Source organism: Oncorhynchus kisutch, linkage group LG2 (genome assembly GCF_002021735.2).
Source record: "Oncorhynchus kisutch isolate 150728-3 linkage group LG2, Okis_V2, whole genome shotgun sequence".
NCBI classification, from domain to species: Eukaryota; Metazoa; Chordata; class Actinopteri; order Salmoniformes; family Salmonidae; genus Oncorhynchus; species Oncorhynchus kisutch.
The window spans coordinates 59,631,510-59,643,866 of NC_034175.2; the positions used below are offsets into that span (position 1 = coordinate 59,631,510).

Below are 12,357 nucleotides of genomic sequence, written 5' to 3' on the forward strand. Positions count from 1 at the left end.
TAGTGAGTTATTAGCCCAGTTATAGATAATTTGTAGTTAGCAATTGGGGAGTGCAATGCTTCCTACAAGAGCACAAAACGTGTACATTTCTACACATCTTTGAAAGAGAGTTGGGTAAGAGCTTTTTAGTGTTGTATTTGGAATAAGCTAAGTTGCCAATAGGCAGAGGGGAGTAATTTATCTGAGTCTCTGTAAAAATGATATGGGAATAATAATGCATTTTATTTTGGAAAGTGGTTTCTTGTATACAACAACACAACCTTTTCATTGTCTGAAGGACAAGTTCATAAACGGGTTCATGTCAAGCCAACATGTTTTTTTTTTAAGTCTCATGGAATGTAGGCCTACACTGAACACCACACATGGCTGCTACTGTAGACTGAATGATAGAACAGCTATTTCCATTTTCAAAATGTAATGGGATGTATTTTCTCCATTGTTTTTTATGATAGGCCACTCTGGTAGGCCTACATGATGATCAAATAGGCACAGTAGCCTACTTGACCACTGTCTGAAACTAACTTAAAGCAGCTACAGCCTCAGTGTTCACAGTAAACGCATGCTGGAAGTTGCACAGAATTTATTTTCACAACATTCAAGTTTGTGCTCTGCAGCCCTGAAATTTGCTCATTGCCGAAAAATATTTGAGGGGACATTGGATGCAGGGATGTGTTGTGGGTCAATGATGTAAGGTGGCGGTAAGGTGTGTCTGTCAGTCACCCTTGCAACAGTTACTATGTCTAACAGTAGAATAAATATTAACTTCATGACAAAGTTGCACGTCACCAGATTAAACTTGTGACGCTCGCTCACATAAAGAGACAAAAATCAACAATTACCAACTGAGGTGGGACACATTTTTCCTAAAAGGAGAAGATATTCTGCACATAAGTCTTATGTGGGAAAACAATTATAAAGCCTATTGATTCAGAATGAGTTTAGCATAAATGAAAAATAGGTGACGCATGAGAGCACCAACTGTTCCGGACGACAGTGTGATCTCACTCTCCATAGCCGATGTGAGTAAGACCTTTATACAGGTTAACATTCACAAGGCCGTGACGGATTAACAGGACGCGTACTCTTCACTGACATTTTCAACCTCTCCCTGACCTAGTCTGTAATACCTACATGTTTCAAGCAGACCACCATAGTCCCTGTGCCCAAGAACGAAAAGGTAACCTGTCTAAATGCATGCTTTTCCACCGATAAATCCACGATAATTGAGCATTTCTATACGGCTGGCCATGCTTTCTACCTGGCTACCCCAACTCCGGGTGATTGACTCTGTCAATCACAGTATTCTTATCGGCAGACTCAACAGCCTTGGTTTCTCAAATGACTGCCTCGCTTGGTTCACCAACTACTTCTCAGACATCAGAGAGATCAGTGTGTCAAATCGGAGGGCCTGTTGTCCGGACCTCTGGCAGTCTCTATGGGGGTGCCACAGGGTTCAATTCTCGGGTCGACTCTTTTCTCTGTATATATCAACGATGTCGCTCTTGCTGCTGGTGATTCCCTGATCCACCTCTATGCAGACGACACCATTCTGTATACTTCTGGCCCTTCTTTGGACACTGTGTTAACTAACCTCCAAATGAGCTTCAATGCCATACAACACTCCTTCCATGGCCTTCTACTGCTCTTAAACTCTAGTAAAACCAAATGCATGCTTTTCAACCGTTCGCTGCCCGCACCCTCCTACCATCACTACTCTGGACAGTTCTGACTTAGAATATGTAGACAACTACAAATACCTAGGTGTCTGGCTAGACTGTAAACTCTCCTTCCAGACACATATTAAACATCTCCAATCCAAAATTTCGCAACCAAGCCTCCTTCACACACGCCGCCAAACATACCCTCGTAAAACTGACTATCCTAACGATCCGTGACTTCGGCGATGTCATTTACAAAATAGCTTCCAATACTCTACTCGGCAAACTGGATGCAGTCTATCACAGGGCCATCCGTTTTGTCAGCAAAGTCCAATACCACACACCACTGCGACCTGTATGCTCTAGTCGGCTGGCCCTCGCTACATATTGATCGCCAGACCCACTGACTCCAGGTCATCTATAAGTCTTTGCTAGGTAAAGCTCCGCCTTATCTCAGCTCACTGGTCACGATAACAACACCCATCCGTAGTACGCGCTCCAGCAGGTGCATCTCACTGGTCATCCCCAAAGCCAAAACCTCCTTTGGCCGCCTTTCCTTCCAGTTCTCTGCTGCCAATGACTGGAACGAATTGCAAAAATCGCTGAAGCTGGAGAATTATATTTCCCTCACTAACTTTAAACATAAGCTATCTAAGCAGCTAACCGATCGCTGCAGCTATACATAACTCATCTGTAAATAGCCCACTCAATCTACCTACCTCATCCCCATATTGTTTTTATTTACTTTTCTGCTCTTTTGCACACCAGTATTTCTACTTGCACATCATCTGCTCATCTATGGCTCCAGTGTTAATTTGCTACTACGGCCTATTTATTGCCTTACCTCCTCACGCCATTTGCACACACTGTATATAGACTCTTTTTTTTCTTCTATTGTGTTGACTGTACACTTGTTTATTCCATGTGTAACTCTGTGTTGTTGTTTGTGTCGCACTGCTTTGCTTTATCTTGGCCAGGTCGCAGATGTAAATGAGAACTTGTTCTCAACTAGCTTACCTGGTTAAATAAAGGTGAAATAAAAAATTTACATAAAGAAAAAGACTATCGCCCCGTAGCCTTGAAAGGCTGGTCATAGCTCACATCAACACCATCATCCCAGATACCCTGGACCCACTCCAACAGATCCACAGATGACGCAATTGATATTGCACTCCACACTGCCCTCTCCCACCTGAGCAAGAGGAACACCTACGTGAGAATGCTGTTCATTGACTATAGCTCAGCATTCAACACCATTATGCCCTTCAAGCTCATCACTAAGCTCAGTACCCTGCGACTTAACACCTCCCTCTGGAATTGGATCCTGGACTTGTGCTGAGGGTAGGCAACACCACATCCGTGACGCTGACCCTCAACACAGGGGCCTCTCAGGGGTGTGTGCTTAGTCCCCTCCTGTACTCCTTGTTCAACCATGACTGCATGGCCAAGCACGGCTCCAATACCATCATTAAGTTTGCTGACGACACGACAGAGGTTGGCCTGATCACCGATGACAATGAGACTGTAGGGAGGGAGGTGTAGGGAGGTGGTCAGTGACCTGGCAGTGTGGTACCAGGGCAACAACCACTCCCTCAACAAGACAAAGGAGCTGGTTGTAGATTACAGGACATGGAGTCAAGCATGGCCCGATCCACATCGACGGGGCTGTAGAGGAGCAGGTCGAGAGCTTCTAGTTCCACTGTGTCCTCATCTCTAAGGAATTATCATGGTCCATACACACCAACACAGTTGTGAAGAAGGCACGACAATACCTCTTCCCCCTCAGGAGACTGAAAAGATTCGGAATGGGCCCCTCTGATCCTCAAAAAGTTATACAGCTGCACCTTTAAGAGCATCTTGACTGGCTGCATCACCGCTTGGTATGGCAACTGCTTGGCATCCGACGGCAAGGCGTTACAGAGGGTAGTGTGTACGGTCGAGTGCATCACTGGGGTCAAGCTCCCTGCCATCCAGGACCTCTATACCAGTGTCAGAGGAAAGCCCTAAAAATAGTTGAAGACTCAAGTCATAGAGTGTTCTGTCTGCCACCGAACAGCAAGCGGTACCGGTGTACCAAGTCTGGAATTAACAGAACCCTGAACAGCTTCTATCCCCAAGCCATAAAAACTGATAAATAGTTAGTCCGGGTAGCTATTGCTTTACTAATTAACTACCAACTCTTTTGACTCATCACATAAGCTGCTGGTACTGTTTATTATCTGTTCTCTTGCCTAGTCACTTCCTCCCTACCTATATGTACATATCTACCTGAATTACTTCATACCCCTGCACATCAACTCAGTACTGGTACCCTGTGTATATAGCCAAGTTATCATTACTCAGTGTGTATTTATTCCTCACTGTGTATTTATTTCTTCTCTTATTATCTTTCAATTTTTTTTCTCTCTGCATTATTGGGAAGGGCCCGTAAGTAAGCGTTTCATTGTTTAACTACACCTGTTCTTTACGAAGCATGTGACAAATACATTTGATTTGACAAAAACAAAACAAAAAAACTAGGGAAACACTGAGTGAACTGCAGTCAGTAAGGAAACGTATCTGAACCAGGAAAAGATACTTTGAATATTTCCCAGCAGCATTTCCCTGTAACTCTCTAAAACACATTCTTTTGTTCTCCGCCACAGTATTACATCATGATTTGAATCGATACACTGTAATGATTAAACCTGTGTAATACCATATACCGATCTCCCATGTGCCCACTGAGCAGGCCTAGCTTCCCCTCAAAGAGAGACAGTGTTGTCTATACTGTGTGTTGGATGGAATGTGACTCCTGTATTTGGCTAAAAGACCACACTTCCTGGCTAGCGTGGTGTGTTTGTGAGCGTGTGTAAAGCGTGACTAAGACCAGATGACTGATGAGATGGTTAACCACACTGTAAGGAATTCAACTGTCATGTGGCTTCTCCCATTGTCTCTCCCATACCACATCCTCCTACACCTTCCATTACAGGAAAGCTCTGAAAGACAACCTTTCTTGGGAGGGGATGGGCAAACCTCCTTGGTATCTTAAGTGTCGCATGTCTTTTGTTATAGACTATTGAGATGCACCCTCAGGGCCTCTGTAATTTTTTTGAATTAAGAAAAATAACACACTACCGTTCAAAAGTTTGGGGTCACTTAGAAATGTCCTTGTTTTCCATGAAAACATACATGAAATTACTTGCAAAATGAATAGGAAATACAGTCAAGATGTTAACAAGGTTATATATAATCATTTTAAATTGAAACAATAATTGTGTCCTTCAAACTTTGCTTTTGTCAAAGAATCCTCCAATTGCAGCCGTGCAGACCTTTGGCATTCTAGTTGTCAATTTGTTGAGGTAATCTGAAGAGATTTCACCCCATGCTTCCTGAAGCACCTCCCACAAGTTGGATTGATGGGCACTTCTTATGTACCATACGGTCAAGCTTCTCCCACAACAGCTCAATAGGGTTGAGATCCGGTGACTGAGCTGGCCACTCCATTATAGACAGAATACCAGCTGACAGCTTCTTCCCTAAATAGTTCTTGCATAGTTTGGAGCTGTGCTTTGGGCCATTATCCTGTTGTAGGAGGAAATTGGCTCCAATTAAGCGCCATTATCATGGTCCATACACACCAACACAGTTGTGAAGAAGGCACGACAACACCTCTTCTCCCTCAGGAGACTGAAAAGCATCTTGACTGGCTGCATCACCGCTTGGTATGGCAACTGCTTGGCCTCCGACGGCAAGGCGTTACAGAGGGTAGTGTGTACGGCCGAGTGCATCACTGGGGCCAAGCTCCCTGCCATCCAGGCAGGGAGTTTGGAGCTGTGCTTTGAGCCATTATCCTGTTGTAGGAGGAAATTGGCTCCAATTAAGCACCATCCACAGGGTATGGCATGGCATTACAAAATGGAGTGATAGCCTTCCTTCTTCAAGATCCCTTTTACCCTGTACAAATCTCCCACTTTACCACCACCAAAGCACCCCCAGACCATTACAATGCCTCCACCATGATTGACAGATGGCGTCACTCCTCCAGCATCTTCTTTATGATCCGAACACCTCAAACTTAGATTTGTCTGTTCATGACACTTTTTCCAATCTTCCTCTGTCCAGTGTCTGTGTTCTTTTGCCCATTTTAATAATTAATTTTTATTGGCCAGTCTGAGATATGGCTTTTTCTTTGCAACTCTGCCTAGAAGGCCAGCATCCCGGAGTCGCCTCTTCACTGTTGACGTTGAAATTGGTGTTTTGCGGGTACTATTTAATGAAGCTGCCAGTTGAGGACTTGTGAGGCATCTGTTTCTCAAACTAGGCACTCCAATGTACTGTCCTCTTGCTCAGTTGTGCTCCCACTCCTTTCTGGCCATTTTGAGCCTGTAATCGAACCCACAAATGCTGATTCTCCAGATACTCAACTAGCTAAAGAAGGCCAGTTGTACTGCTTCTTTAGAGGGTCTTGCCAATCTGCCATTTCCAGCTACAATAGTCATTTACAACATTAACAATATCTATATTGTATTTCTGATCTATTGTGTCTATGATGTTATTTTAATGGACAAAATAAATAAATAAAATATTAGCTTTCCTTCAAAAACAAGGACATTTCTAAGTGACTCCAAACTTTTGAACAGTACTGTATACATATAAACATTTTGGGGAACTCAGTTGGGCTCTCAACTTACTACTAAGAGTTAGAAAGGTAATACACAAGGTGCAATTTCGAAACGTGGATGTGCATCAGCAGATTTCCTCTTGTTATATGTCACTCACTGACAGTCACTCAATTAGCCCATGTAAGTTCAAATGTTTTAGATTGGTAAATTAGTCTAGTTAGTCTAGACAGCTATCTGAACTTGTAGTAGTCATGGCCAAATTACCGACTGGGCACATATTAAGATGGCATAAGTCATGGAAAATTGTGTAGAATTGCAGGAAATTAGCTTTTAAAACTGCAAAGAATTATCCCCACCCAATGGCAAAATGTTTAGAATTGTATGAAATTAGCTGTAGAACAGCAACAACAACAAAAAGTTTGGTAAAGCAAACATATTTGTTTACCTTTTGTTAATAAAATCGTTTTTCTGCTAACAGATCCTTCTGTACGTATTAAATTATAGTTTTAATCCTGGCTCTGAGTTAATGTGAGTAAATGTGTAGCGGCTAATTGTATTGCTAATAGGCTATGTGTTTGTAGATCGACTGAGGTGAATGAAGCTACAGCAACAAATATGATAATGGCTAGGGTCCTTTTTGCTTGTTTTTGCTGTTGTCCAAATGGCATTTTAGAGTTTTTAAATTGAATAGAAATGCAGTAAATGAGATGTTACTTTCTTAAACCCCCCACCCCAAAAGAATCCCTGGCTACGGCCCTGTGCACCCTAGGTAAGTGTTATTGCTATTTTTCTCATAGATGATACTCATACCAGTCATTCTAATGTACCTGGACAAAGAAGGCTCCCTCTAGTGCCTGGCAGAGGTCATTGTGGCTGCTCAGTAGGGCTAGCTGCTCTGAGGCACTTCGATCCCCCCTTAGCATGCACTCTTCCTGCAGATCTTCAAGCTGTTTCCTAGGCCAGCAGAGAGAGGGAGAAGGGGTTAACAAACATAGACACATAAATCCCAAAAGCTTTTTCAATAACCCATAAATACACAGAAAACTCATTGACCTGTGGAATATGAAGTGCCACCTTAGTACATAATGAATATACTGTGAGACTGAATGTTGACAGCTTGGTTTTCCAGCCAATACCAAATGCAACGGTGCATTCCCTATGCTATGGTTTCTCGGGCTTTGAATAGTGATCAAATCACTCAATGAACAGGCATCTGTTTTTCAAAGTGAATTAAATGAATACCTTTTTATGTAAATAATATATCTTCCCGGTAGCTCTATGGTGAGGCCTGTGGTATGAGGAACTAAATGTGTGTTGTTTCAGTGGTGTGTGAAAGCTTGTTTAAAAGGTAACCAGAAAGCAAAACACAGGTAACCTTCAAAATAAAGAAAACACTTGAATAAATGAGACACAAAATATATTGTTAGCAGGTGCTTACACACAGGTGTGGTTTCTGAGTTAATTAAACAATTAACATCCCATCATGCATAGGTTCATGTATAAAATGGCCAGTTGCCCATTATTTTGGCTACCATGACTAGAAGAAGAGATCTCAGTAGCTAGGTTTCCATCCAGTTGGCGAAAGATTTACATGTAAATTGCAGGACCACACAACATGTCATTGCATGACTCCAAGTTTACTTCGATATAATGGTTATTATATTAATATTTGCACATAAAAGCGCTTCCACCAACATTTGTCGCATAATATATTTTACTGAGACAAAAAGATCCCACCTTGTCTAGCATATTTTGTTTTGTGGACATTTGGAAAGTTTACCAACAAATGTTCTGTTTTAATTATGTCATTACATTTTTTATATCTGACATGTACTTTACATTGGATGGAAACCTGGTTAGTGACTTAGAAATAGAGGTCTCAAAGGAGCATATGGGGTTTAAAGGGGGTGTGTGTGTCTCTCTGTGTCTCAGTCACCAGGTCTTAACCCAATTGAAGACTTATGGGAGATTCTGGAGTAGTGTCTGAGACCATTAACAAAACACCAAATCATGGAATTTCTTGTTGAAGAATGGTGTTGCATCCCTCCAATAGAGTTCCAGACACTTGTAGAATCTATGCCAAGGCACATTGAAGCTGTTCTGGTGGCTTGTGGTGGCCCAAAACCCTATTAAGATATTTAAAGTAGAATTGACATCATTTTAACTAGGCTAGCATATCTATTTATGTAGCAATCTAAAAACATTGAGCTTAGCGTTAACTAGATAGCTGTTAGGAGGATGTCATGTCATTGGAGGAGTGGGTGAGTGACTGAATTCCCCCCCATATAGTTTTTCAGTGGCTACACAGATAGAACAAAGAGTGATATTCCACCAGGTGTATAAATGTGAAGCATCCGCTTGGCGTTTCCAATCACTACCAAATATGTTAGTGAGAGAAAGCCCAGTGGCCGGCAGTGGGAGAAGATGAAACGAGATAGATTTTGGCAGAAATTCTGCACGTTTTCTCAGTGATGAAACATTTGATCTCAATACAGTTTTCTGTAACCAAAACTAGAATCTGTTATGAACAGAGTCGACAAAGTTTTGTAGACTTTACCCTTTGCCAAATTAAATTGCATTGTTTAGAAGGAGTGCAAATGTGAACTGAGTTATTGCACATGTACAATTCACAGAGTAGGCATTCCCTGGGGGAAATATGCAAATGTTTGCTAGAAATAGGATCTTGCTAGCTTGAGCTTGGCTCTGCCCACTTCCTTGCTAGTTCTGCCCACTATGACTAATTTGTTCCCATTGGAAACGACAGGCTGTGGTCTATCTTGGGTTAGTTATAAAAATCTTTGCTACACAGCTAGAGATGTAGGTGTCATTTGGTTAGCTAGCAAGAAATGTGAATTGCTTTGTTAGCTATCTCCAGATAACATGTAAACAGCCTAGCCAGCTCTGCTAGGCCGAGTAAAATGGTCAGAGTGAGGTGTTCTCTCATTTGTGTCTGGAAGTAGCTAGCCAATTTTAGCTAGTTAGCTTGGGTGCTTGGTTGGGATAAGCATGCATTGGCAGGCAAGCTGTAGAAGGACGAGTAGGCTACTAATTCCCCATCGTTTATAAGTGCAATTTTGACAGCCAACTAGCTGAAAAAGTTTTAGAGGGTTTATCTAATGTTCCCTCGTTAGATTTGAGCTAATATCGCTCTAGTTAGCATTAGTTGTTGATCTTGTTGTTTATGTGCATAACTGAGGGAGAGAGAGTCTACCTGTTCATGGTTGTTTGATCAATAGGACTGTTCCCAAATGTAAGAGGACTCCCGTGGTGTTTACATATTTGCAGAAATCCATTCAGGTGCATTTTGTGACTTTTGGCGAATGCGTTCTAATGATCTAAAGTCGCACTGTTGTTACTGCCTGTAAACACTCAGTCCAATTCAAAGTGAATGATGGCTGCCCGATACGCAAATAAGTAGGATTTGAGTCACTTCAAACTGCAAATGTGAACAAGGCTTTAATACTGGTGTTTCCTTCATTTTGGCAGTTACCTGTAAAAAATAAAAGATCAAGAATGCCCCCTACAGTCCAATAAGGTTTATTTATTTTAACCAATGTGCAGTTGAGCAAATCTCATTATACATTTCAAAACAGCATGGTATATAGAGCAAGGTTTCCAAACGCTCTACTCTGGGACCACCAGATGTTTGACATATGTTTTGGGAAGTACTGGTATAGAGACTTGAAGCAAATAAGACATACAATGGCCCAGTTAGGCTATACGGTAGCAAATAGCTATTTATTCAACTAGCAGGTTGTTTGGGATATTTTTAGAGGCCAACCTCAAAGTGTCTGTATGATGCTGGATGTGAAACCCTTCTAAGTGAATCATAACAGGAGATATCTGGACTAGGCTAGTAGTCCTCTCCCTACAAAATGGGGTGTTAACTCCAATGTCATGGCTAAATTCCCAACCTGGCCCCATTCCATCATGGCCACTTAATCATGCCCTTCATTCCTAATTGGCATATATCACTCCTCACCTCTACACCTAATAGCTGATGTGCATTCTGGCAGAAAAATGGTAGCCGTATTGGTGGTGGATGAAGTGTGTTTCCCCCTTACTATGTAAAGCGCTTTGAGTACCTCAGTTGGTAGAAATAATATTATCCAATCCACGATTCATTATTATTACAAATGTCACTAAGAACCTTTTCCCATCTTCCAGAGCCTTGAGCTCAAAATACACTGGGTTAAAGTTAAATTCTTTACATATAATAGAAACACCACAGGGGAGAGGACCATGTTCACCTAAAGCGGTGTGTCACCTCCTAATGTTCAACTAATCATAATTTGTCCATTTTTTCAACAATGTACACTCTATGGTTGTTGATGGGTTTGTATAGTTAAAAGGATTAACTGATCATGCTGTTTTGGTGTGAGTGCAAAAGAAGACTGAGGGGTATTTTGGTCATGCATATTATGTATGAGTCATGAGATATTTTTGGTAATGTTTTGCCTTGTTTTCCAGGACTCACCTGACCTCCTGGATGGCCCTGGCAGCATGGCCTGGCTGGTTGTCATAGATCTTCACTCTGTAGCCCCCACTTATAAACACCATGGCCCAGGAGCGCCCAATCAGCCCACTGAAATACACACAGAACAACAGAGCCAACATTTATCAACCAATCAATCTTTTCTGTCTCCAGAGGGAAATTTGGATTGCCCCTGAATGGCTGCATGCTTTTTATGAGAAATTAAAATCCCTAATGACCAGTATGGCTCAGTTGTTAGAGCATGGCACTTGCAACACCAGGGTGGTGGGTTTGATTCCCTCTGGGGCCACCCATTGCACTATGTAAATTGCTTTGGATAAAAGCACCTGCTAAATTGTAAATGTATGAGTAAATTATTATAACATGATATATATATATATATATATATATATATATTGTAACGACCCTGGGTTTATAAGCCGGAAATCGACTCTGCAGCACGAGAATGCTTTTACGGGACAGTCGATAGCGCGCCGGACCTCGGGCTCGAAGGTTCGAGACCTGCTCCCTGCTGTTTCATTACATTGGTGTCAGAAGTGATCGGACCTTGCATCCACAACAGTGCATGTGCTTGACCGGTGAGCGCGTTCCTGTAAGACGTAGAGTCGCAAGCTAGCGCGAGGACCCGCTCTTTGAAACGAGTAGTGTAACGAACCTGGGATTATAAGCGCGGAAATCGACTCTGCCGCACGAGCATGCTTTTGCTGCACACTCGATTAGCGCGCCGGACCTCTGGCTCGAAGGTCCAGGGTTCGAGACCTGCTCCCTGCTGTTTCATTACAATATCATATAATAGGAGTGATCCTCGATTTGGCTTACATTCCCCAAAAAGGGGTGGTAAGGTTCAACAATGACAGAGCAGACATTTTTTGTGCCCTCAACATCCTTCAGGATTGTCCAGAAACAGTGTCTAGAGGAGGCAGGAATAAGAAAGCAAAGGCAAATAAAAGTGATGCCTGTTCTTGAAAGAAACCGTCCCCACCATCAAAATAGCCATATGATGACCATATACGTCTGGAAAAACTATTTGTACTAGATTCTACATTTTCATCTAGACAAAAAAATACATTTTAATTCAGATAACATCACATGATTTGCCTATAGCTACGAGCACAACATCCTGACCTGATATGACAAATTCAGTTGAGTTACGTTATAGGCTAGAAAACACAGAGGCTATTCTCTCGTCTTGACACATGCACAACAAATATGAATACAATATATGTAACAACAAATGTTCAGTGTCATGAAAATGAACTAATTTCTTTACTTAGAGAAGTTTAGTTAATGATCAGCTGACCCTACTCAGCTCGAAGTTCATATGCATAAGCACACAACGTTAGCTAGCTAACGTTAGTTGTTGGAGCAAGATTTTTTAGACAGAAAAGCTCGTGAAATGTGAGGCTTCTGCTCACCTGCCAATAACGGTAATGGTCTTCCCCTCAGAGGAACTCATTTTGCAGTTTTGATTAGCAGTATGTTATTGCAACATTGAAAACAGTAACTGTTTTTCCAAGAATCCTCTGCCTGCAAATCCTGCAACGCCCCTACTAGTCACATGATTGTACGGTGCCCCAAAATGTTACAAATAAAACGA

The 12,357-nt window shown here is 42.0% G+C and overlaps 1 protein-coding gene across 1 annotated transcript in view; it reads right to left on the reverse strand.

Annotated features, from left to right (window-relative positions):
- The window catches only part of cryl1 (crystallin, lambda 1), a 34,405-nt gene extending 22,064 nt beyond the window's left edge, over positions 1–12,341 (reverse strand). Inside the window, exons 1-3 of the mRNA XM_020459124.2 lie at positions 12,176–12,341; positions 10,743–10,850; positions 7,093–7,219 (exon numbers count right to left, since the gene is read on the reverse strand). Coding sequence (XP_020314713.2) covers positions 7,093–7,219; positions 10,743–10,850; positions 12,176–12,216 — 276 coding nt within the window. The 5' untranslated portion in view covers positions 12,217–12,341. The remainder of the gene's footprint in view (positions 1–7,092; positions 7,220–10,742; positions 10,851–12,175) is intronic.
- Between the last annotated feature and the right edge of the window lie 16 nt (positions 12,342–12,357).